Genomic DNA, 25,066 nt, shown 5'->3' with positions numbered 1-25,066 from the left:
AAGACTGCTCCATTCTCCCAGTGACCCCCACCCTATGTAAATGTGAGCGGCTAGAGTGCAAGCAGCACATGCCAAGAAAACATCACTGCGCCCTGGGAAGGCACTCTGTAATCACCGAGTCAATCAGCTTGCATGGAGGGTGGGCACAGGGGGATGCCTTCCACTGGACCAGGTACTGGATGCATTTGTCTGAATACTTATGGAGGTGAAAATGGAACAGCACTGCCGATGACGTCAAGCAGGGTATTTTTAGATTTTGCAGACCAGGTGCTGCATGATCGCGGCGGTGCTGACTCGTGACGCCACCTCTGGCAAGGATACCTTTTCCAAGTGGGCTGTTCGGGCCCCGCCAAAGCCTGCTGCCCGCAGGCTCTCATCAGCACATTTCCTCAAGTCTATTGCCTGGCAGCCTCTCTGGAGCTTGACTACTGTTTCAAAGGACCTGAGCCACTGAATTTCTGCAAGTCCCTGAAGGACCCCCTTTTAGACTCTGAACTAAGCCTCCATGAAGAAGCTGGGGGTGGGGGGAGGAATGTGGCTGCCAGAGCAGGATCACAGCAGTGGGGTCAACCTACCCCTGCCCAGAGTTAGCGAGAGAAACATCTCAATGTGTCGCTTTTAGATAGGAGGGGAAAAAGGAATGGAAAAGCAGATGTGCTGCTCTGAGCAGGAACAAGGCTCGAGCCCAGCCTGCTTCCTCAGATGATGCCTAACCAAAGCCTGGCTGCCTCTGCCCCAGGTGAGGTGGGCAAGAGAGAGGCTATTGTCTCTGCTTTCACATCTCTGGAAGCAGCAAGTGAAGGTTTGGTGTGTGGCCTGCAGGCCCAAGCCTTTCCTATTAGAATTTCAGGTCTTCTGAGCAGCTAGGTGGTTCAGTGGATTCAGAGCCAGGCCTAGAGGGAGGTCCTGGGTTCAAATTTGAACTCAGATACTTCCTAGTTGTGTGATCCTAGACAAGTTACTCAACCCCCATTGCCTAGCCCTTATCTCTCTTCTGCCTTGGAACCAATATACAGTACTGATTCTAAGAAGGAAGTTAAGGGTTTAAAAAAATTTAGGTCTTTAGAAGTCATCTAATCCAATCAGTGTCTTGGCAGAAGTCCTTTTGGACAACATCCCCAAAAAGTATCCTTCACTTAAAGAATGGCAAGTAGGTGCTATAGCAATAGCAGTAGTGCTGGTCCTGAAATCAGGAAGGTCTGCATTCAAATCCTGCCTCATTTAATAGTTAGCATTTTTATTTCCCTTTTATAGAAAAGTAAATTGAGACTCAGAGAATTTAAGCAACTGGCTCAGGGTCATATAAATGACTGAGGTAGGATCTGAACTCGGGTGTTCCTCACTCAAGATCCAGGTTTCCACCCACTCAGCCCCCTTACCTCTCTAAGTTTTATGGGAATTCTATAAAATGAGGAAAACCTAAAATAGCTCCTCCCTCCAAGGGTTGTTGGAAGGATCAAATGAGATAATACACATAAGACCTTTGTGAGCCTTAAAAGGACTAAACAAACGTGACTTACCATCCTCCTCCTCCTCCTCCTATTATATAAGAACTCCAGTGCTGGAAAACTCTTGGCCTCCTGGGGTAGCTTATTCTGCTTTAGACCAATTCTGTCATTAGGCAGTTTTTTCTCATGGCAAGTCCAATTCTGCCTTTGTAACATCTTCGCAGGTCCTACTTCTCTCCACCTGGGGCCCAAGAGGACACAGGATCCCTCCTTCACCCATGGACAGCCATATCATGCCTCCCCCTTTAAAAGACTGGTCTTTTCCAAGACAAACACACTCAGCCAAGGTTTACAGTTGAGCCTTGGGCCTCTCCCCACCCAGGGAAGGTCGCCTTCCTGGGTATGTTCACCAAACCTCTTCACTCTGTACTTCTGCCTGAGCCCCAGAGGCTGCCTCCGCTTATCTTGGCTGCCCCCTGGGGAGCCCTTCCCGGGCAAAGACAACCTGGATGCCCTGACCTTTGAAAGGTGGGGGGGTCCCTCTCCCTGGAGGTCTTCGAGCAGGAGTTACACAACCACTTGCCAGGCTTTTGGGGGCAGGAATATAGACTTTAGGGGTGGGGGTGGATGAGTTGGTCTAGATGCCTCTCATCCAATGCTGAAATTCTGGGATAGGTAGTGGCAGGGTTGGTTGTGGAGAGTGTCTATGTAGAAGCCTGGGAGCCTGGTACTCCAGTCCAGTGGAATGCCTTCTTTGAGGTCAGGGACTATTTGTCATTTTTTTATGTACTGGGAACCTAGCATCATAATTATAACAGTCTTTTTATAGCACCCCCTATGTGTCAGGCATTTTGCTACACACTTTCCAATTTGCCATTTGATACAACAATCCTGGAGGCAGGTGCTATTATCCCCATTTTACAGATGGGAAAACTGAAGCAAGCAGAGGTTAAGGGATTTGCCCAAGGTCACATGGCTAACAAGTGTCTGACACCCAAGTTCTATGTCTGGTACTCTATGCACTAGGCTATTTTGGTACCTATGTTGTATACCTAGTGCTCAATCCCTTAATAAATACTTGTTCACTTTCCAAATGGAATTGAAGAAAGATCTCTGTGTATGAGCAAAGCTTCAGCAGCATGGACAGTCTCTTTGCCAAAAGGAAAGGTCTCTCTGTGAGGGATGCCTCCTGAAAAAGCAAAGGGCTTTTCGTGGACCACAAGCTCACTAGGAGGCAACTGAGATAAGCAGAGACAATCTCTGGGGGCACTGGCAGAAATGCAGAGCGAAGAGAGGAGAGTCACATGGGGTAGGTGATATATCAGAGCACGGGGGGTGATGTTTGGTTGGGCCCCATCTGAGGAAGGCAACCTTCCCTGGGCAGGGAGAAGCCTGAGGTATGACGTATAAACCCTGACTAATGGAACTGAGGATGTTTCTGGCATTTTTCCTGCCATCAAGCCTGACTCTTCCCCTCTGGATGTGCCCCATCCATCCACTGTTTCTAGTTCTGAGGCCAAAGAGATCAAGTCTAAGCCCATTCTCCAAAACAAACCTTCAAGTACTTTCCAGGCAGCAGGTCCCCTTTCCAGTCTTCTCTTTTCTAGATGATCCATCCTTGTGTCCTTCAAACTCTTGCCAAAGGGTACATTCTCAAGGCCCTTTCTCATAGGATTGCCTTCCTCTGGGCACTCTCCAAAATAGTGATACCCTTCCTAAAAGATGACACCCAGAAATGATCCTCCAGCTGTGGTCTGATCTTGGTGCTAGGAGCTATGCCTCTCTCAGTGCAACATACTCCAAGAAGACACCAAGGAAGATGCCCCCAAAAGGGCAAAGGGGTATTGAAGAAGCAATGAATAAGGGGATTGGGAAAGTCTCCAAAAATGGAAGCCACCACCACCACCAAACAGCTGCCTCCCCCCCATTCTGATCATCAGACTTTTCTCCATGTTCTCTGCTTGAGATGGACATCAGCTTCAAAGGCACAAAAGTCAGGGCAGAGCTGATGACGGTCAGCACTCTAGATGGACTGGCAGAAGAATAGGATGTTAGAGATGGAAAGTGGGATAAAGATCGGTCCAATGCTTTTATATATTCAGATGTGGGGCAGGGGGAGAAGGAGGCAGCCCAGAGCATTGCAGTGACTCACTTAAGGTCACACAACGGTGTAGTGGCAAAACAGGATGAAGAACTCCAGACTCCTGTGTTCCCAGGCTAATGTTCTCTCTCCTGCTCCAGGCAGGGATACCCCCTTTCACCCTTGCCCTCTTTCACCCTTGCCCTCTCCCCTGCCCATCACCAGTGACACCTAGAAAAGGGAGAAGAGAGAAACCTTCCTAAAAACAACAAAAGGTAAGCTCTTCTGAAGGTGGGTCCTACTAGAGGAAATTTCATAAAGAGCCCCAGAAACAGAGCACCACTCCGGGAGAGGGGCAGCCTCGAGATGCACAGTCAGTTCCCATTCCTCCAGCCTTTTGCTGTCCCCAAACTGTCGCTCCTCATGGCTTCCCTGTCACAGAGCTCCTGACAGCTTAGTCAATAGTTACTCCATTTTTATTTTCACATGACATTCCTGCCCTTCCCTTGACTGATGGCTGACTCCACAGTCTTGGGCAGTTCTGGGAGCTTCGGGGCTTGTCAGAATTCAAAGGCTAAGGAAGTGGGTCAGCAAATCTTAGAAACCCAGAACAGAATGCATAATTGGGTGCACTTTGATTTGTTTCTTTTTTAAAAAGCAAATCTTTTTTGAAATTGAACATTACAAAATTATATAATGACCAAGCTTGGCCCCAGAGAAGCTGGAAGAAATGTTTCTTCTTTCTTTGCAGAGGTGGGGGACTATAGGTGTGGAATATCACATATGCTATCAGACATGGTTGATGTATTGTTGGTTGTATGGAACTGCTTTTTTCCCCTTACAGTTTGTTACAAGGGAATGGTTCATTGGGTAGGGATGTGGAGAATGATAAATTTGGAAGTAAAAGTAGGATAAAATGGGACAGCTCAGTGAATATGAGTCAGGCCTGGAGATGGGAGGTCCTGGGTTCAAATTTGGCCTCAGACACTTCCTAGCTGTGTGATCTTGAGCAAGTCACTTAACCCCCATTGCTTTGCTCTTACTGCTCTTCTGCCTTGGGACTAATACTTAGCAATGATTCTAAGACAAAAGATAAAAGTTTTTTTGTAAAGTGATATAAAACCAAATCTTATTTTTAAAAAAGATTAAATAAAATATCAACAAATTAATGTTAGCAATACTTTTTAAAAAAATCTATTGCTTTCCAATGGCCCTTCCCCTCACCTCAACAACTTCCTTCAACAGAAAGAAGTACAGCAGAGCAAAACAAATCAACAGGAAACATTGGCCACATCTGTCGATGTCCACATTCATGTGTTTCTACAGAGATGGAGGCAATACTGTGTATTGATTCCAAGATAGAAGAGCAGTAAGGGCCAGACAACGGGGGTTAAGTAATTTGCCCAGTGTCACATAGCTAAGAAGTATCTGAGGCCAGATTTAAAACCAGGACCTCCCATCTCCGTGCCTGGCTCATATCCAATGAGCTGCCCAATTTTACTCCACTTTTACTTCCAAATTTATCCACTGTGCTACCTTGCTGAATCCAATTCCCCTGCTTATATTTACTTTGCTTGGCATCAGTTCATAACAGTCTTTACAAGATTCCCATAATTCTCCATATTTGTTCTTTTTATAATGCAATAATGTTTCTTTAATTAAGTACATATTCACAGTTTATTCAGGCATTCTCCACTTTATGAATAGCTTTCTTTCCAGTTCATTGCCACAAAAAGTACTGCTATTAATGTATAGGTTGTTGTTCAGTTGTGTCTGACTTTAGATTTTTTTGTCTGTGGGCTTTCTAGGCAAAGATAATAAAGTAGCCTGTCATTTGCTTCTACATACAATATGTCCCCATTTCACAGATAAGAAACTAAGGCAAATAGGAATTAAGTGTCTTCCCCAGGGTCACACAGCTTGTAAGCATTTGAACTCAGATTTTCCTGCCTCCAGTCCCAGTGCTCTATCCATTGCATCACCTAGATGCACAACTATGTGTGTATATATTAAATGTAATAATATATTGTATATTGTTATATAAGTATAGGCAAACAGATGGATGAATTGGATATATGGATAGACAGATAGAGAGGCAGCTAGGATACAGACAGACAGATAAAGAGAGAGGGGGAGAGAGAGAGAGAAAGACAGAGACAGAGACAGAGTCAGAGAGACAGGTAGGCAGGCAGGCAGGCAGGTAGGTAGGAAAGTAAGGTAAAAAGATGGGTACATAGAACTTTTCCCTTTGTCTTTGACCTACTTGGAGTATTGTTTATTTTCCAAGCATTACTTCTTACTGTCTCTTTTTTGGAGGCGTGGAAGTCTCAGAGGCAGTATTATATTAGTGGAAAAGGGGCTGGACTTTGGCTTAGGAGAATCCTGGTTTCCAATTCTGATTCTGCCATTTACTGCCAATGTGATCTCAGGGAAGTCATAATCCCTAGGGGTATCCTCAGTTTCTTCATCTGTAAAATGAACTAGCTGGAGTAGATGACTTTTGAGGTCCTTTCTAGCCCTTGTTCTATAATCTTATGATTGTGATTTTTCCAGAATTTTGCTTCTTCAGTCTGTGGTTCTTGCTTGCTTTAATGTTCCCATTTTTCTTTTTAAGACACATTTTTTTAATGATCAAGAATTTATTTTTTCCTCACCTCCCCCCACCCACTGAAAAGCAAGAAAGAAATATAGAACTCTTGTATCACCTAAGTACAGCCAAACAAAACAAATTTCCACACTGGTCACATCCCCAAATGCATTTGTCATTCTATGTCTTAGCCTCCCATCTTTCTGTCATGAGGATCCCAGATCCTTCGGTGTGCTCTGTAGATTTTATGGCCAAAAAATTCATCCCCTTTTAGCCAGACTTCTGGATTTGAGGATCCCTGAACTTAGCTGAATTCACCTTCAACCAACATAGACGTTATGTCCCTAGGCTCATACTTGAAGTTTTCCTGTTCTGGTAAAGTCTCCCAGGGATTCCATAGCCAAAGATTTTTAAATCCCTTTGTACCTTTTCACTACACTGAATCATCTAATCATCACATGCCAGAAGGGATATTAACCTCAGACCCACCACTAAAATTTCCAAACAAGAATCTATCCAAATAATATTCAACAATCACTTTGTGTGCTAGGCACTGAGAGAGGCTGAAAAAGGCTCAGTCCCTACCCTCAAGGAATATGCAATCTAATGAAGTAGATAAAACACATGCACTAAGAACCATAATATAATAATTGGATACAAAACCAATTCCTTAGTTTTTACACACACTCCTGGATTTTTTTAAAGACAAACTATTGTCTATGTGTGTTTTCCCAATCTTGTCCTTGGGAAGTCAATTCTTGTGTACCCAATGTAAGATTCTACAAATTTCCCTATTTTGTTTCTTCTTATTAGATCTAGCCCAATGCTGTATAGCCTGTTAAATTCTTTTTGGGTCCTGACTTGGTCATCTAATATGTTAAATAAAGCTCTGAGGTCAGCATCATTGGAAAACTTGGCAAATGCCTTCTATATCTTTATTTGTATCATTACTAAAAGTATTGGCCAGCATGGGGCCAACCACAGATTCCTGGGGCACCCCACTGGAGATCTCCTGCCAAATTTGACAGTGAACTATATATTAACAAGTACTCTTTGGGTCCATTCATCTAACCAGTTCTAAACCCATCTAATTATATGATCATCTAGTCTAGTAGTGTCAACCTCAAACATTGGCTCAGAAAACCATAGATAATCATTATCTATGTTGTATTACATTCTTCTTTATTTTTTGAAAACATTTCCCAATAACATTTTAGTCTGGTTCTGGAACAGTCAAGCTGCCCAGGCCCAGAGTTTGCTCTAGTCCATATCTCTCCTTCTTCCCCACAAGAACAATGAGTTACTTCATCTTAAAAGCTTCCGTACTTAGTAGGAATAGAAACTGGCTCTTTGATTTCAGTGAGAGAGGGCAGGGATTCCAGGTAAAAAAACTTTTTCTGTCAGTGCAGACCTAAACTTTTTCTGTAACTTCTAGTCTTGGAGAGTGGCCTGGGGCACTGGGAGGTGAGACTTACTCAGAGTCACACAGTTAACACGTGTCAGAGGCAGGACTTGAACTTGGGTCTTCCATGCTCTGTGGCCAGCTCTCTTAAACTCCATTATGCTGTTCCTACCAGTATAGTAACCCTCTCCAAAAAGGAAACACAATTTGTCTAGCATGAAGCTGTGACAGTCTCTATAATCACAGATTTCTTTTCAAGGTGTTCACCCTGTGACTCATTTTGAGTGACCCATTCTAAACATTTCCCAGGAATGGAAGTTAAGCTCCTGGAGGTGGCAGGTATTCTCTGCATGTTAGCAGAAGGAAAGGGGGAGCAATGAGTAGGCCAGGTTGAATTAACAGAGAATTTGGAGAACTCTCTTTTGGAAAAGAGCTGAGGAATTTATGTCACTGGTCCCTTCTAGTGCCTTCCCGTCCCAAGGCTTCATTTTGTCAGATAGGAGAGGCTCCAAGGATGAAGTAAAGAGGGGAGGAAGGGAACTCATCCAGCTCCAAGTCTAACATCCTAAAGTCATCAGGCCCAAAGTGTTCTGGTAGAGTCCATGTCCTCAAGATGGCTGTTGAGTAAAGCTGACTGTATTCTACTCAGAACTACCAAAGATTCCCCAGGCAGGAGGAATAGCTGGCCTCGAAAGATCTCCCAGCCCACCCTAACAAGTCTTCTCAAAGAGGGACTTACCGATGTTGGAATGCTTCAGGAGACGGCAGATCCGGGCCTCTCTCTCCAGCTTCTGGTGATCTGAAGACAAAAACAGAGAAAGAGGCATCACCTTGCATCCAAAGGATATGACAATTAATAGTGGCGATTAAACATTTCTAGGTAGAGTCATCACTCAGATGGCGCACACAGGGCTTTTTTCCTAAATTCCTAATAATCCCTAGGGGAAAAGGGAGTACTTTCTCCTCAATAAAACTTCCACCTTTGCTCCTTAGCTCATAGTCCTCTTCTGTACAGAGCAGGAACTGTCCCCAGGTACCATTGCCTTGGCACCCTTTCCAAGGGTTGGCATCACACACACACACACACACACACACACACACACACACACACCCCAGTCCCTACCTGAGCAAATACTCTTAGCCCTCTCTCCTACATTTGTGATAGGTTGTCCCCCTTACCCCACTGTGCCCTGCCCTCCTCCCACTTAACTGAATTCACCCCAATGCAAGGTTTGATGACCAAGGTCAAAAGCACAGTCCCTGTGCTCCAGAAGCTCACATTCTAATGGAGGCAACATGCAAATAACTAAGTATCCACCAGATACATATATGTACATATACAATATAAGTGGAAAGACATTTCAGAATGGGTTGGGAGGGTGACCAGAAAAGGAGCTGAGCCATCAGGGAAGCCAGGAGGCAGAAGAGAGAGAATATTACAGAAAGGGGGGGGGACAATCATTGCAAAATCATGGAGTCAGGAAGGGAGGTATTATCTTTAAGGGAGAGCAAGAAGGCCAAGGTTGCCACATCACCTGTGGAGGGGAATAACCTGTTAAGAGGTTTGGAAAGGAGGGGCAGCTAGGTGCCTCAGGGGAAAAAGCCAGGCCTGGAGGCAGGAGGCCCTGGATTTAAATCTCGTCTGAGACACTTCCTAGCTGTGTAACCCTGGCCAAGTCACCTAACTCCAACTGACTCCTTCCTGTTCTTCTGCCTTATAACTGATACTTAGTATGAATTCTAAGAAAGAAGGTAAGGGCTATGTTAAAAAATTAAAAAAAGAAAAATGTCTTCTTGGGAAAGATAATTGGGCATGTTAAGTTTCAGATGCCTACAGGATATCCAACTCAAGATATCCAAAAGGTTGTTGGAACAGGGCTAGAACTCAAGAAAGAGATTAAGGGCTGGACATATAAATCAGAGAATCATCTTTATAGAGATGGATGATAAATGAATCCATGGACATTGGTGATATCAAGAAAAGATACCCTTGGGGGAGAAAAGAGGAGAGAGTTGTTATAAAGAAGAGAGGATTTGAGCATGTGAGGTGGGTCTGCAGGGAGATGCAGATGCAGGGAAAGGATCCTAGAATGTGGGAGTGGGGGTCAGGCAGTTAACTGAGGTTTGAGCTGGGTCTTTCTCTGGTTTGACCTGGAGAGGCTGGCTGCTTTTCCTTAGTGGCTTATTCTACCCTGATTCCCCATCCTACCTACTGCCCTGCTGTTATCTATTGTGTTTCCTGGACCATCTGGCATCTGTCTGTAAGATTAGGTCTGGGTTCCTTTTGGATCCAGGACCTCTCCCTGAGCCCTGATAACGGCCATAGACCACTACCTCTATTGCCATCTAAGTGGGATTGGTTTAGTACAGGCTTATCTAGATTAGGAACTGGGATCTTTAGACAGTTAGGTAAGGATTAGTATAGCTCAAACTCTGTGAAGACTCCTGGCGATGGGACATTTAGATCTGGGGTGGGGGGGGGGGAGGTTTAGGTAGTTGATATTAGCTTCAGGGTATTCCAAAATTCCCATTTCCTTTCCCTATTATAATAAATACAACATCCATCCCTGTTACTGAGTGGTCTGTGTGTGTCATCTCTGCCTGAACTGGGCTCTGTTGGCCTTCCCAAACCAGTTAATCTTCTGATACTGGCCCTATCCTAATCATCTGGTCCCATCCCTTAAACCACCCTCCTACAGTTTTGGCAAAGCCAGAGGGTCTGAACCTGGATTGGTTTTGGGTAAGGCCTGAAGGGATCTTTGAAGCCTGGTTGTCAGTATTTTTTCACAGGCATGAGAGAGAACTTGAAGTGACAGGCTATAGAATTTTCCTGCAGCTGTCAGTCAAGTGGGCAGGCAGTGGAGTTTTCAGGGTTTGCTGGAGGTGAGCTGTCAATCAAGGCTAGCAGCTGAAAGGAGCTGTCCAGCACTTAAGCCAAATAAGGTCTTTGGTAGAGGCTTGCTTTTTCACAGTGGCTGCAAATTTTTCAGAACTACTCTTATATAAATCATTATTCCCACATTATTCCTGCTTGACTGTTACTGTATTGCAGTGGATAATGGAGGCTATCTATGTAAATGTGATGCTGATACCATGTGTGTTACAGACTGTGAAGGAATGGAATTTAGACAGAGAAGCCATGAAGGCAGGAGGACAGTGACAGAGGCCAAAGGTCATTTGGAATCCTGAGGCAGGGGCAGTTGGGAAATCCTAACAGCCTGGAGGAGAGTCTGATCTTGGACTCTGAATGAGCATCAACTCCCAGAGAGACTTCTGGAAGACTGGATGGTCCCATACCCGTGATTCCTAATCTCTCAGAGAAACATCAGCCCTGAACCATCCTGCTTTCTGAACTGAGGGAAACCTGTGTAAAAGGGATCAGCTGCCGCTTATCTTGAAGGGGTCACCCTGAGAGGAATGGGGTCAGCCCGAAGACCGATCTCTCTTGTTCCTGCCAACCTAAAGACCACCATCTTTCTCACCGAGAGCTCAGGAAAGCAGTAACCGTTTCCATCATTAGACAGAGAGGTTCAGGTAAGCCTGAAAGGCTTGAACTCCTGACCCACCTTTCCAGCTAGGGATCCCCATAACCTTCTCTCCCAACCTCGGCCCTGTTATCTATTTATTAAATATTCATCAACCTTTAAGAGCAAAGCAGTCGGATGGATTTCCTGAGAGGAGTAAAGAAGGACGGGGGCAGGGCGATTCGGAGGGAGAGCTCTCTTAGGCCCGGTAAAGCCAAATGCTGGGCCGCCGCCATGGCTCCCTCTCTGGCAGAGGTGTGTTCAGAAGGGACACGGAGGAGGGTTAGGCGAAGAAAAATCTCCTAACCCGCCATCACTTCTTCACTCCTGGGGAGTTCCCTGTTCTGCTACAGACTTCGGAATCCTCTCGCCCTCCATCCTGCTCAGTCAGGGGCAGAGGAGGCCATTTACCCTGTCTACAAGGGAGGGACACCCTGACTGTCAGCTCGCCCACACCACCTGGCCAGTCATTTATATCAGCATTTACGGGGGCTCCCCACCTGTTCTACAGTTTGGGCAGAGCCGGCTCGGTTTCAAAGCTACCTAGTTTAAAAGGTTGGGGAAGAAGAAGGCAGTGGGTGGTAACAGGGAGGTTGAGGCCTGCTCACAGGGCAAAGCCAGTGTGGGAGTAGAAGTAGCCATCTTGAAGCAGTTTCTCGGAGCTGGAATCTGCCCAGCAACCAGACAGCCAATTAGAACATCTCGCTCCTCCTGGGGGAGGGAGTTCTTAAAGGAGAAGTTTTTAAAGCAAATTTCCTGTGCAGAGGTTTCTAGGTCCAACGTCGGCAAACAAACTTGTAACAGCAATGGGGTTTGTAGCATTCCTATGCCAGGTCCTGTACATGTGTTACAGCATCTTTTTTATAGTGATCCCAGATGACACCTATTTTTTATTGAATCTATACAATAGATTCCAGTGGCTGACAGGGTTCTTTCATACTTACCAACAATTGCAGGGACAGTTTTTTTCATTAATTTAATTATATGATGCCATAAAGAAATGTGTAAGGCTGGTGGCTGGGAAAAAGGCAAAGGACAATGAACTAAAAATAATGGTGGTAGCAATGAGGGAAGAAATCACACAATTGAGACAAATGGTGAAGGAACTGACTGAGGAAAGGGATGGAAACAATGCAAATGGCACACAAATAGATAATACTAAAGTGAGAATTAAGGCAAGGCATGAAATTCTTGCAAGAGGCACGGAATGTTGGCAGGAGGGGGAGTGCAAATGACAGTTGGAAGAGCAGGGACTTCTGGGAGTTTTGGGACCTAGGAGGGGTCCTTTTGGGGTCTGAGCTCATGGGGGATGACGTGAGGTTCGAGCTCTGTGGCCACCAGAAGAGACATCTTGAGGTTCCTGACCAATACAGATACCTGATATTCTACAACAGCCTGCCATCTCCTGCTTGCTAGAAGTGCCTTCTAGAGTTTGGGGATTCTGTGTTCCTTGGACCTTGCCATACAGTATCCCACATATAATCTAACCAACTGAATTGAATTATAAGCAATAGATTTAGAAGGGGAAGGGCAGGTGAAACTCAGGATGGAGACAGACTTGGTCTCTCTGGGCCAAAGACCTGGTAGGGGCAAAATCTTAGGGTCTCCTGTACCCACTGACCTTCATTATCCTGCACCCATTCTTCCAATCCTGTGTTTCAATAAATAAGAGAAAGATCAGATTTGCGTTAGGTCCATTTGAGAGACTGTTCAGGGAGGGAGTGTTAGTCAGGCTGTACTCCATCTTAGGCCTGAGCCCCTGCTGCGAAGAGGGGGAGTTTTATGTGAACTCCGGCTCACACCAACACTGAACCGGGACATCACTCACTCCTCCTTGGAGAGGTACCATTCCTTCAGACCCCCCCAGCGATGGCATGCCCTCCCAGGGTCCCCCATTTTTCAAGGGGACCCCAATTAGTCTCACAGCATTAAGGGGTAGGAGTGAGAAGGGGATTGCTATTCAGACTCAACCTTGTTCCCAGCTACATTCCCCCCCTCATATTATACCCCATTAATACACTAAACAAGACAATGATGAGAGAAAGAAAGATGAGGTTGAGGGTGCAACACCAATTCTATCATTGAGGGACCAAACTAGTTTACAAACAGACCAAGGCATTATCCACATAAAAACCCATAAACCTTTTGCAGCTGGGGACTTAGCCTGAAAAAAAGAATGCGGTGCATAAAGGAGTTCAAGTATGTAATTCGGCTATATGACCCTACTTTCCTTGACACTGTTATAGGTAGTTTGTAAGGTAGAAATAAATTTAAGATAGTAAACAGAAAGACCAAAGCAGAAGCCTGGCTGGGACTATGAACATTCTGATATAGAATGCAGAGAGAGGTTTGTGCTGAGAGAGAGACTTGGCAGTGGCTGGCAGAAGTTATCATGAAGGAGTGTGATGGAATCCAGTCAACCGAGCCTCTGCAGCCTGTGGTTATTTGGCATCCCCAGAAGGGTTGGTTAGGTTAGGAGAAACCAGGAAGTGCCTACAAAATAAGTCAAGAGACTAACAAAGTGGATTAGAGGTGAAGATTCTGTGGAGACTACTGGTCATTAGCTCCTAGTTAACATTCTGAGGAGGAGCTGCTCCACTCAGCTCCAGCTAGCTCCTCACCAATTCCATTCCTAAAAACAGTGCAAAGACCTATTTTACAACTCGGGCAAAGGGCAACACCTGGGCAAGGTTTTTTTTTCTCCTTTTTTTTCTTTTCCCCTGGAATTGTTATTTTACTACTAACTTGTAATATCTATAGTATTAATTCACAGTAGCTAACACCACCACCATAGTAACTGATTATTTAATTGTAATAATACTAGGGGGTATTAAGATGGAAGATATCATTGACTGGATATTACATCTCTTATGGCAATGTATAACCAAATATTGTAGGATGGCTTTAAGTTTTAAAGTGGTACAACCAATTTTAGACATAACAGTGCTTGGTATAGTAGCAAATTTGCCAGTTATTGCATTGTGTGGTTATATAATATAGAGGATCAGGTGGTTATTCTTTTCTGTTGGTTATTTCTTTAAGATTATTGTTACCTGGCTATTCAAAGATTCAGAAATTAAGATCATGCTTAAGATAATGCAAACTAAAATTGATACCTTAGAATTGCATGTGCAAAATGGAAATGCTTTTAGTCTGGAGAAAGGAAGGATAGGGGAAGCATCTGGCTACACTGGAAATGGGTCTAGATTACAAAATGAGAAGAATGCTTTGGAAAATAACACAGAACCACCTGTCAATTTGTTGCCCTTGAGGGACATTCCTGTAATTTTGGAAATGACACCGTCCATTTGAAAAAGCATACCCAGTTTAAAGCTGAGGACATTGAGGCTATTAAGAGAAGGACACCCAAATTCTTTGATTAGCCTATCAAAGAGGTCAAGGAGCTAAGCAGGGCCATCAAAATGCATGACTCAGATTTCAATGATTTCCACTTTCTCCTTGGTGAAGTGCTAAGTAAGAGAGAGAGGAATAAGTTTTTGGAGGGGACCTGTACAACTCAGGGATTAACACCACAGCCAGAAAATTGGGGTGGATTAGATCTTACCTCAGTTCCCAAACTATAGACTCTTGAAACAAGTGAACACTGAAATATTTTTGTCAGAACTATTTACCCAAAGAAATAAAGATCAATTTATTGGGGAAATAAGAACCAAACCCAATCTATTGTCATGGCCAAAACAAGGGCAAGATCTAGAGCTATCAAATAACCAGAACTTAACATATTTGCATAGAGCCAGAGAAGATCTTGTGGAAGCAATGAGATTATTTTCTAAGCACATGACACATGGGGATGTTTTGAAAAGCTTAAACAAGAGATTGGGGACCATCCATCCACTTTTCTGGATAGGATTGTTGAGACAGCTGAGAATGTCCTTGGTTTTCAAGACCTCTCATAGCAAAATCTTCAACACATCAGGAGACAGTTTGTTAAAGGAAGTAGTCTGCCTGTATGGACTTACTTCCATCTACACTGTCCTGATTGGGAATCCCTAGGATTAGAGGATCTTAGGCATACAGTCACATACATTTTTACTGGGGACAAGGAACAAAAATTGGAAAGGGACAAGTTGGTCCAGGAACTCAGAACACAGCTGGAGGAGGCAAACAATAAACTGAGGCATAAGGAAATAGATGAAGTAAAAAAATCTGGCAACATTGCAATCATACAGACCTAGAAGAGACTTTACACAAATAGACAGAGAACCAACTTGCCTAAGTACTTTTTTGGGAGGGAAATTGGGACACATAGTCAGAAATTGCAGGCGGTTCAAGGCTATTATAGGTAAGTTATAGTATAAACATAGATTTAAGTTAGGATAGAAAGCTGACAGCTAAAAGCAAGCCTTGACTGAATACATGGACATTCCAGGATAGAATAAAGAGTGAGGTTTGAAAAGGAAAGTGGACTTCTTGGCTAAGCTGGAAGAAGGAAGGTGGATTTTGTGGCCCAGCTTGCTGAGACTCAAGTAGCTGTGAATTTTTGGGATTTTAAAGAAGATTGACGAGGTCATCAATCAGCACAGCCTAGGTTGAGAAAAGGTTTCAGATATGCAACTGGTGGATGGCTGTCAGACAGACTTTATCCCTAGAGCTTCATTTGGACTTACTAGCTATTCAAAGATTTGTTCCTATTCCTGTCATCATCTAGGATCAGCCTGAGCCATGAGAATCCCAAACTCTAGCCCTCTCCAACATAGCTAGAGCTGTTAGTGCAGTAAGGGAAGAGCCAGCTGAACTCCTTTCATTTTAAAGGCAGTTTGTTTATTCTTTAAGAAATAAAATTAATATAAAAGATAACTTTATAAATATCATGGGTTTTATAGATTTATTAGTAGCCATTAGAAAATGAAGCCATGTGCCATGCTCACTAAGTCAATTTAAAAAGAATGTGCTGTTACCTCCTCCCATGCTGCTGGTTGGGGAGCAAAGAGAGAGAAGAAGCCCAGCCCCTCAATTTTATCCTCCTGTCTATGTCATCACACAAGACAGGAGACCAGTGAGCTCATGGAAAATATAGTTCAAGGACCCCAAAATTTCCAATAACACATTCCCCCCTGAGAGCCAAGGGAGACTCCCTGAAGACTCTTGTAAACATAACCAACTTTTTAAAATACAGTAATTTGGGGATAAAAGAAAAGAGGACAAAACCAATGATAGATTTTTGATATTTTGATTCTGATTTTGAATTTTTTCTTTCTTCCAAGTTTAATTTTTCTTCTTTTTGTTTTTCTTATGTTTTTATGTTTTTGTGGATTTTTTTTATAATTGACTCATACACCCCTATAATGCAACCATTTATCCTTAGCTGATCTGGGTGTTGGTCAACACCTTCTTCAGGAGGGATTGTATTTTTATAAAAATCCAAGATTAAAATTTTTGTTCAAAAAAATTTTCAGGGAAAGAAGCTTGCTAACTCCTTAAATCCAGAGAATGAACTGTTTGCAGAAAAATGCTTGAAGAATCTATATTGCATCAAGAAGATCCAGAATGAACTCTGGGGTACAATTAATTGAACTGAAAGAGGTTAAACATTGGTTTTGCTTTCTCTCTCTTCCATTTCCCTCTTATCTCTAACTATTGTAGTTAGAAGACTTTTGTGGACACAAGATGATTATGTAAAGTGATCACTTGGGGAAACTAGTCACCCAATGATCATGAGGGGGGATTGTGAAAATGGAATTGGCTCACCCTTATTCATTCTTTAAATTTTAGCCACCAGGAATGTCACCCCACCCAACTCAGAATTAAGTGGCAAGGGGGGAGGTCTATGACCCACATGTGCTAGTAAGTGACAAATCAAAAACAAGTAACTGCCCCCTGGGCAGTCCAAAACAAGGTTGAGACTGCCACTTGTTCATGTAGTACTGGAGGTGGACACAGGAAGTGATGAAAAGAACTATCTTTTAAATATGATAACTTCCTGTGAGGGAGATTTGGTCTTTTGAACTTGGCCTTGGAGGAGCTTGGGTTGAGACCTCAGACTGCTTCCCGTTGAATTGTCACGTAGGTAAGTTAAGCCTGACTCCATTTCCTTGGTGTTTCTGATGGCATTAGCCTTTTTGAAAGAGGCCTCTTGTCTTAGAGGAGGTCTCGTGGCTAGAAGTCTTGTTTAACTGACCTTTGTGCCCCCCTTTGCTGCAGTCTCTGAAACCCTGCCTGGTTCAGGCCTTTGGAACAGGCCAGAGTAACACACACACTCTCTCTCTCTCTCTCTCTCTCTCTCTCTCTCTCTCTCTCTCTCTCTCTCTCTCTCTCTCTCTCTCTCTCTCTCTCTCCTTCACTTCTATTTGTAAATAAACTACCATAAAAGCCATCCTGACTTGGGTCTTTCATTGGAATTGTGAAAATCAATTCCTGGCGACCAAACTTTAAATATCCAGTCCAACATAATTTTTACCTTTTACAATTCCTTCAGTATTAGAAATCCATCACCCACTTTCCCACCTTATCAACATTAAAATCTGTTTTAATATACTTCCTGTGTCTCCTCTACACCAACAAGAACCACTATTGGGTTACCTTAACATCCCTGGTATCCCTGGCTGTTTGGTGGACATTTAAACTGTCAACTGTCATTCCCCATTCCCCCACATCCCCTATGTGGTTAATTCAGTGTAACAAATCAGTCCTTTACCTTATGGGTGTGTGGGTGAGTTCTTATTTTGTTATTTCCTGGCACCCAGTCCAGCCCATCCTACTCCTTCCCCTTATTTTATTTTTTCATTTGGCAGCCCCAGAAGGGTAGGCTAAGTCATGAGGCCAGGAAGTTACCTTTGTGAGAGCAAAAGAGCTACTGGAAGTGAGAGTGGGGTGAACATTCCATGGAAACTAACAGGCATTGGCTCTTGGCTGAAGATCCTGAGGGGGAGCTACACCACTAAGATTTGATTACTCCCTAGCCACATTCATTCACAAATCTCTGAGTGAAGCCTATTCTACAACCTAGGCATAAAACAGCTCCCAAACAAGGTTTTTTTCTTGCTTTTTTTTTCTTTTGCTACTTTTGTCACCTAATCTCTTTGTATGTTGATATTGTAATAGGGAATTGTTGCGTTTGTACTAGTCTTTCCACTGTTGCTAACAACACCACTATAATTGTGTCTAATTCAGTGATGGGCAAGCAATTCCCCATGGGCCAGATCCAAGCCATAGTATTGCTTAAGGTAGTGATGGACAAACTACAGCCTGGATCTGGCCCGTGGGGAAGTTTGTCCATCACTAGTCTAATTGGTTAGTTGTGTCATTGTTTAGCAAGATTGCAATAAAAGAGTTTATTAATTATCTATTGTTTGTTTTGTGGCAAGGTATACTATTTATTCCTTACCCTTGGTTTAAGTGTATACTTAAATATTGTAAATTAGTAATAAATTTTGAGGTGGCACAATCATTTCTAAGTATCATGGTATTATCATGGTATTAGATATATTAGCACATATGTCAATTGTTGTACTGAGTGGATACATGGTATATAAAATCAGATGTATTTTTTTGTATAGGATATTGTTTTAATTTTTTTAGTTGCAAGGATTCTAAAGTTAAGTTGTTGTTGAAGTTAATGGAAATAAAAACAGAATATTTTACAACAAGGCAATACTATTGGTCTTGCTGAAGGGAAATCAAGGGAAGCTTCTGGTTACACCAATACAGAAACTTAACTGCAACAAGAAAAAAGTACACTAGAAAATGGCAAAGAACCAGTTACATTGTTACCATTATGGGACATGCCAATTATAATGGACAATGACATATTTCATTTAAAACAACACACATAATTTAAGGCAGAGGACATAGCAGCAATAAAACGTAGAAAGCCAACTTTCTTTGATGAACCAAGTAAAGTAGTAAAGGAGCTACAAAAGGCGATCAAAATGCACAATCCTGATTTTAATGATTTTCATTTTTTTACTGGGCGGAATTTTAACAAAGAGAGACAGGGACAAGTTTTTGGCTGACGCACATACAACATAGGGATTGACTCTGTGGCCAGAGAATTGGAACGAGTTAGATCTAAACTCCGTTGCCAACTACAGACTTCTAAAATAAGCAAAGAACTCGGTTTTGAAGGTCATGGAGAAAAATTCCCATTGGCCAAATGCTTGGAGAAAGTTTGAGTGGACAGGGCAGACTGGTCAAGAAACACCAGCATTGTTTCTTGATAGAGTGTTAGAGGACATAGAGATACTTTTAGGTCTCAGCACTCAGGAGGACAGTACAATATCCCATGTAAAAAGAATATTTGTTAACAATTTGGTCACCAATGTCAGGAAGTTTTTCCATGATTACTGTCCTGACTGGGAATTGCTATCCTTAGACGAGCTAAAACAGAAGACTATATATGTGTTTCCTCAGGAAAGAGATAGAACAACTGAGGATAAGGATATGATCATAGAAAGCCTATGTAAACAATTTAAGGAGACTAACACAAGAGCAAAGGAAAAGGAAACAGAAGAAATAAAAGCAGTAGTGGCATTAAGAGCAGTACAGCCAACGGACCAAAAAAATAATACCACCTATAGAAGTAATAATAGTAATAATAATGGCAACAATGATACCAAGGGTCTACGAGATGTTTTTTATGTAACCATATTGGGCACTTTGTTAGGAAATGTAGGTTCAAGGGACAATTGCCAAGCAGAAAAACAATGGAAATTATGGATATAACAACAATAATAGAAGAAATAATTGGAATAATAATAACAATAATAATGGATATGGTCAGCAAAATGGTTTTATGTGCCAGAATGCATGCTGCCAAGGTCTGCAAGCCCCTAGTATCCAAATAATGCAGGATTGGATAAGAACCCGAGAGAGACCAAAGTATAGTCAGGTTTACACTGTTTTTTATGTAGAAAATTGGGACACATAGTCAGAAACTGCAGGCTCAAGGCTCAATTAGACACAACTAATAAAAAGAAGGGATCATAGAAAAATAATACATCATATGGTAATAATAGGCAAAATTATGGACAATGCTACTTACATATTTGCAGCAGTTCTGGTGCCCAAGCATCTAATCTCGAGCCAATGAAAAAGTATATCCATGTTGTAGTGGATAATGGAGGCTACATATGTAAATGTGATGCTAATATCATATGTGTTATTGACTGTTATCCCAGAATTTGTGTATAGATTATTAGGCTGGAATATGATAAACCCGGTGATGAAATTGACTATGCAAAGAGTATGTTCTTACATACCTGTAGCTTTGTTGGCTTGGGGTTTTCTATACAAATTTAAGTGGATTTTTGTTGCTATTCTGTATAAGATCAAGACTGGTTTTGCTATGATATTTAGGGACTCTGAGATGAAGCAGATGATATTATTACAACAAAAGATTGATACTATGGAAAAATGTTGTTATGCAACTCTTATTAATGCTACTGTTAGTGGAAAAGGTATTGTTACTGTTTTTAATTATGATGATTTAAGTGTGGGTCAATAAGCAAAGGGAAGTGCCGAAATATCTAAGAATCCCAATAGGCTAGAAAGGGAAACTGAGGCACTGGATATAATACCTGCTTTGTTGTTTCCTTTGAGAGACCTTTTATTGCAGCAGACAAGGGAGATATTCATTTGAAATACCATAAGAAATTCTCATCTGCTGAATTAGATTCGATCAAAAAGAGAACTCCAAGATTTTTTGACGAGCCTGATAAAGTTATTTGGGAGTTTAAAAGGGCAATTAAGATCTTTGACCCTGATTTTGGTGACTTCTCTCTTTTATTGGAAGAACTCCTAACTAGAAGAGAGAGGGAACAGTTTATAGAACAAACCTGTACTAATCCTGCTCTAACACCATGGCCAGATAATTATAAAGAACTTGATTTGAATTCAGTATACAATTATAGAGTTTTGAAATAAACCAGAGAGTCTATTATTGAGGTAATGAAAGCAAATGCCAGAAGATCTGATTTCTGGTCAAAATTTGAACATATAAAGCAGGAAATTGGAGCATCACCAGCAGCATTTCTTGATAAACTAATGGATGTAGCCAAAATGCAATTAGGTCTCGATGTATTCTCTGAGGAGACAATTGCACACATGAGGAGGTTGTTTGTCAAGAATGCCTGTTCTGTAGTAAGGAATTTTTTTAGAAACAACTGTCCTGATTGGGAGATAATGAGTCTGGAGGAATCAAAGAAAAAAGCTTGTTATGTATTTTCAGCTGACAAAAATAAGAGTGCAAATGAAAAGGATAGTGTTATTGAAGATTTGAAAAAAGTTACAAGAAGCAAATAAAAAAGTGAAAGGCGGTGAAATCAAGGAAATGAAAGCATTAGCTGCATTAAGATCACTATAGTCTAGAAATCAATATGTCACTAGGGAAAGAAGGTCTGAAACACCCAAGATGTTATTTGTGTAATCGTATTATAAGTAAAAGAGGATTTAAGCATGTGAGGTAGGTCTTCAGGGCGATGCAGATGCAGGGAAATGATTCTAGAATGTGAGAATGGGGGTCAGAAGGTTTGTTGGCCTTTCCAAACCAGTTAATCTTCTGATACTGGCCCTATCCTAATCATCTGGTCCCATCCCCTAAACCACCCTCTTACAGAGCTAAGGAGAGAAGCTTTAGGGACACCTACAGGAAATGGAGTGGCCTCCACCAAAGGACACTGAGGAAAAGTCAAATAGGTCAGAAGAAGATCAGGAGACAGGAGAATTATGAAAACTTAGAAAGGCCAGAGAATCCAAGAGGAAAGAAATGGTGATTGAGTGTCAGAAGTTAACAGTCAAAAAAGGATGAGGATTGAGAAAAAGGTCATTAGACATGATAATTAAAAGAAAATGTGGTAGAAATGAGAAAATGCATTTTAAGCAAGATGGATAGCATGTTCAAAAATAACAGAGGTGAGAGATAAAGTATCAAATTCAAGGAATGACCAAATAGGACTGTTTGGCTAGAAAAGTCAATTTCATGAAAAATCTAGCACCACTCAATCTAAGGTCTCCTGACAGCCAAATGCACTGAACCACAGGCAGATCACATTCAATCAGTCCTTAGCCACCTTAACACCACTATCTGTGGGGACACAATCTGACCTATGGCATAGCCAAAACCTTTTTGCTGGAGCACTATATTCTTGGCCTTCTGCAGCATTGGCAGCCTACTTTCATGAGGAGGAAAACCAAATCTGAAAGAAGTGAGAACTTGCCCAGAGCAAGGAAGCAAATCACCTAGAAATAAACTGGAGAGTCTTGAATATAGACATCCATTCTCCCACTGCTTGCTGCCTGGTTCATGGAAACTCATCTACTTGACTCTATGTCCAAAAGAGCCTTCCAAACAGAAGGTACTGAAGAAAAAAAAATTGGCACCCCTGTCACATGGGAAGTCTTGACTTTTCCTTCTCACATGCCAGCACTGTTGCATGAAAAATATAGGGGCCATGAATGCCATGGATGTTGGAAGTGCTCTTCAGCCTGAGACAGCTCCAAGAAAGGTAACTATCAACCCCCCTATGGGCTCAGTGTCCTATGTATGAGAGCCTTGCCATCATTAAGGGGATAACAGAATTCCAGCTTCAGTCATTAAATTCCTCTAGCCATTTTCCCCTTAATGCTGTATTTGTCAGAGTAAAACCAGCAATTGAATCGAAGGCTGAATGAAGGGTGGGATGCAAGCTGTGACCTAGAATATACTCAAAGGGATCTCTAGTCTTATCTATTCAGAAGTTCTCTCCCCCAGGGTATACTGTAGTCCATGTTGGCTTCCCATTATGATACCATAGGATATTCCCAACATGCTGGAGGATCTTCCTCACTTTCTCCTGAAATCTCAAGGATACCAGTAGAGCAGTCTGGCTGTCCACATGTTATACCTTGCCACTAACCAGTCCATTTTCTCTTTATATCACACATTTTTCTGATGACATCTTTTACTCCTATGATAATATTAACAACAACCACTGCCAAAAAATAGTAACTGCTAGCACTTTTTAGTTTGCAGAGAGCTTGGCAAACATGACTTCAAACTCAAACTCCTTACTGGAGGGCATTCAGGGCCCTCCACAACCTAACTCCAACCTCAATTCCAGCCAAACTGGTCTACTAAACATTTCCTGAACTAGACACTTCATTTCCCACCTCCAAAGGTTTGTACAAGTTATATTCCATGCCTCAATGCATCACCTCCTCTCTATCTCTCAGAACCCTTCAAGGTTCAGATCAGGTACCACCCCCTCTGGGAAGTTTTCCCTAATTTCCTCCTTCTGAAGTGATTTGTCCTGATTTCCTTCAATTTTCCTGATGCTATTCTTACTTGGGTATGTCTTGTTTCCCTCTAGTTTTGGATCACTGTGGGGAGATTTCAAAGGTTTCATGAATTTGGTTAGAGAAAAAAAATTACATCTTCATTTTCATTCAACTGCAACCAAAATTTATCATTTCCTTCAATTATGACTTTAAAAAAATCATGATCTGAGAAAGAGTCCAGAAGTTTCATAAGACTGTCCATGTCATTTAAAAAAGGAGCATTCTGGCAGATGGGACTGTTTGGTTGTCACTGTAGATTTAGAACAGAGGCAGATGATATAGAGGCTAGTAAGGCACTCATAAACTCGAAAGAGCCCAGCAGGCACTGATTTACATTATTAGAGGATGATTTCTCACTGGGAGCTCCCTGTCTTTTAAAACTCCCCAGTCCTTATCACAGAGTATTCCTAATAGCAGAATGCTAGCTCAACACAATGCTGCTTGTGGAATTGTGTCTGTAACAGTTCTACAAATATTTAGTGCCTACAGAAGGGGAGGTGTCATGGGAGCTGGTATGCTATGCTAAGGGGAAACAGCACTAGATTTTGAAATCAGCTATCTAAACTCCAGAACCAGCTCTGTTACTGCTTCCTAGATATGTGACCCTGAGTCTGCTATTTTATTTTACCTTTCTGTCTCTGTTTCCCCTTTCAGTTGGATGAGGTAAATATTTATATGTTAGCTCATTTGAGCCTGTAGAGCAAAAGGGTGCATGCATATCAACCCTGCAAAGCCTTACTACAGAGTTTCTGACAGTTAAAAAAGGGGTTAGAATCCTGAGGTTACACAGTTGACCCTGGGAACAAGACGAGAGTAGAAGGGTCAACTGAGCTCTGTTCTTTAGACTGAAAACCTGGCCTATATTCTGCAGCTTTTCTCTTCAAATTTGTTAGTTTAACTATTTCCTTTAAATCTCCCTAACCTCCCTTATTCCCAATCATCATTTTCCCTTCCTAAATTTCTTGGGGTTTTGAAAGGAGGGTGGATCTTGGGGTTAGCTTTCAAACTTGTAGACATAGTTTCCCTGTAGTCAATAGGGCTTACCCTTGTTATGAATGATCTCTTGAATCATTGTATCCAACTTTCCTAATCCTATAGGCTACAAAACCCTTTGGGGGTGAGTTAGGCAGGTCCTAGCTCAGTCTCACATTCCTGTCTACCTCCCCCACCTGAAGCTTTCCCTAGGCGGCTGTTAGAGTTACCTTGTACCCCTCCATCCCTTCCAATCAACCCTAAAATCAATAATCCCTGTTTGTCACTTAATCAAACCTTTGGGTAGTTCATTAGTTGATTGATAAGAGAGGGAGAAGGGGAAAAAAGGAATAATATTGTCTCTGGGTCATGAAGGGAATTGGAGGTGTCCATTTTGGAGGAAGTGAAATCTCAATACTTCCTCTGAACTATTCCTTTGTGAACCTGAGAAACTGATTAGAAGCCCTCTAGTCAGTTTCAAGCCATTCTTGGCTGGCCTTAACCTTTGTCTGTAGAAGTGACCTTCCTACTTAAAGGGCTCAGTCTGTTTCCCTTTAGTGTCTCTGTCTCAAACCTGTGTCCCAGTCTGTGTCTCTCAGGCTGTAGCTTACTGCCCTTGTAACTCTTTATACCTCCGTGTTTATATTCCCTAAACTCAGTCATTCCCTTACTTCTCCTACCACCTCAATCTACTACCTTCACCATTGTATCTTCCTTGTTTATTTACTGCCTTAGGGATCCACAAACCCCTATCCACAGTGCCTTATCCCTATTCTCATT

At 42.3% G+C, this 25,066-nt stretch overlaps 1 protein-coding gene across 1 annotated transcript in view; it reads right to left on the bottom strand.

Annotated features, from left to right (window-relative positions):
• The window catches only part of CAMK2B (calcium/calmodulin dependent protein kinase II beta), a 266,998-nt gene that overhangs the window by 118,569 nt on the left and 123,363 nt on the right, over positions 1-25,066 (bottom strand). Inside the window, exon 2 of the mRNA XM_044659614.1 lies at positions 8,257-8,316. Within this exon, the coding sequence (XP_044515549.1) occupies positions 8,257-8,316 (60 nt within the window). The remainder of the gene's footprint in view (positions 1-8,256; positions 8,317-25,066) is intronic.

Source organism: Gracilinanus agilis, chromosome 2 (genome assembly GCF_016433145.1).
Source record: "Gracilinanus agilis isolate LMUSP501 chromosome 2, AgileGrace, whole genome shotgun sequence".
Taxonomy (NCBI): domain Eukaryota; kingdom Metazoa; phylum Chordata; class Mammalia; order Didelphimorphia; family Didelphidae; genus Gracilinanus; species Gracilinanus agilis.
Note: the sequence above shows the minus strand (reverse complement) of the source record. Positions and strands in the feature narration are given on the sequence as shown.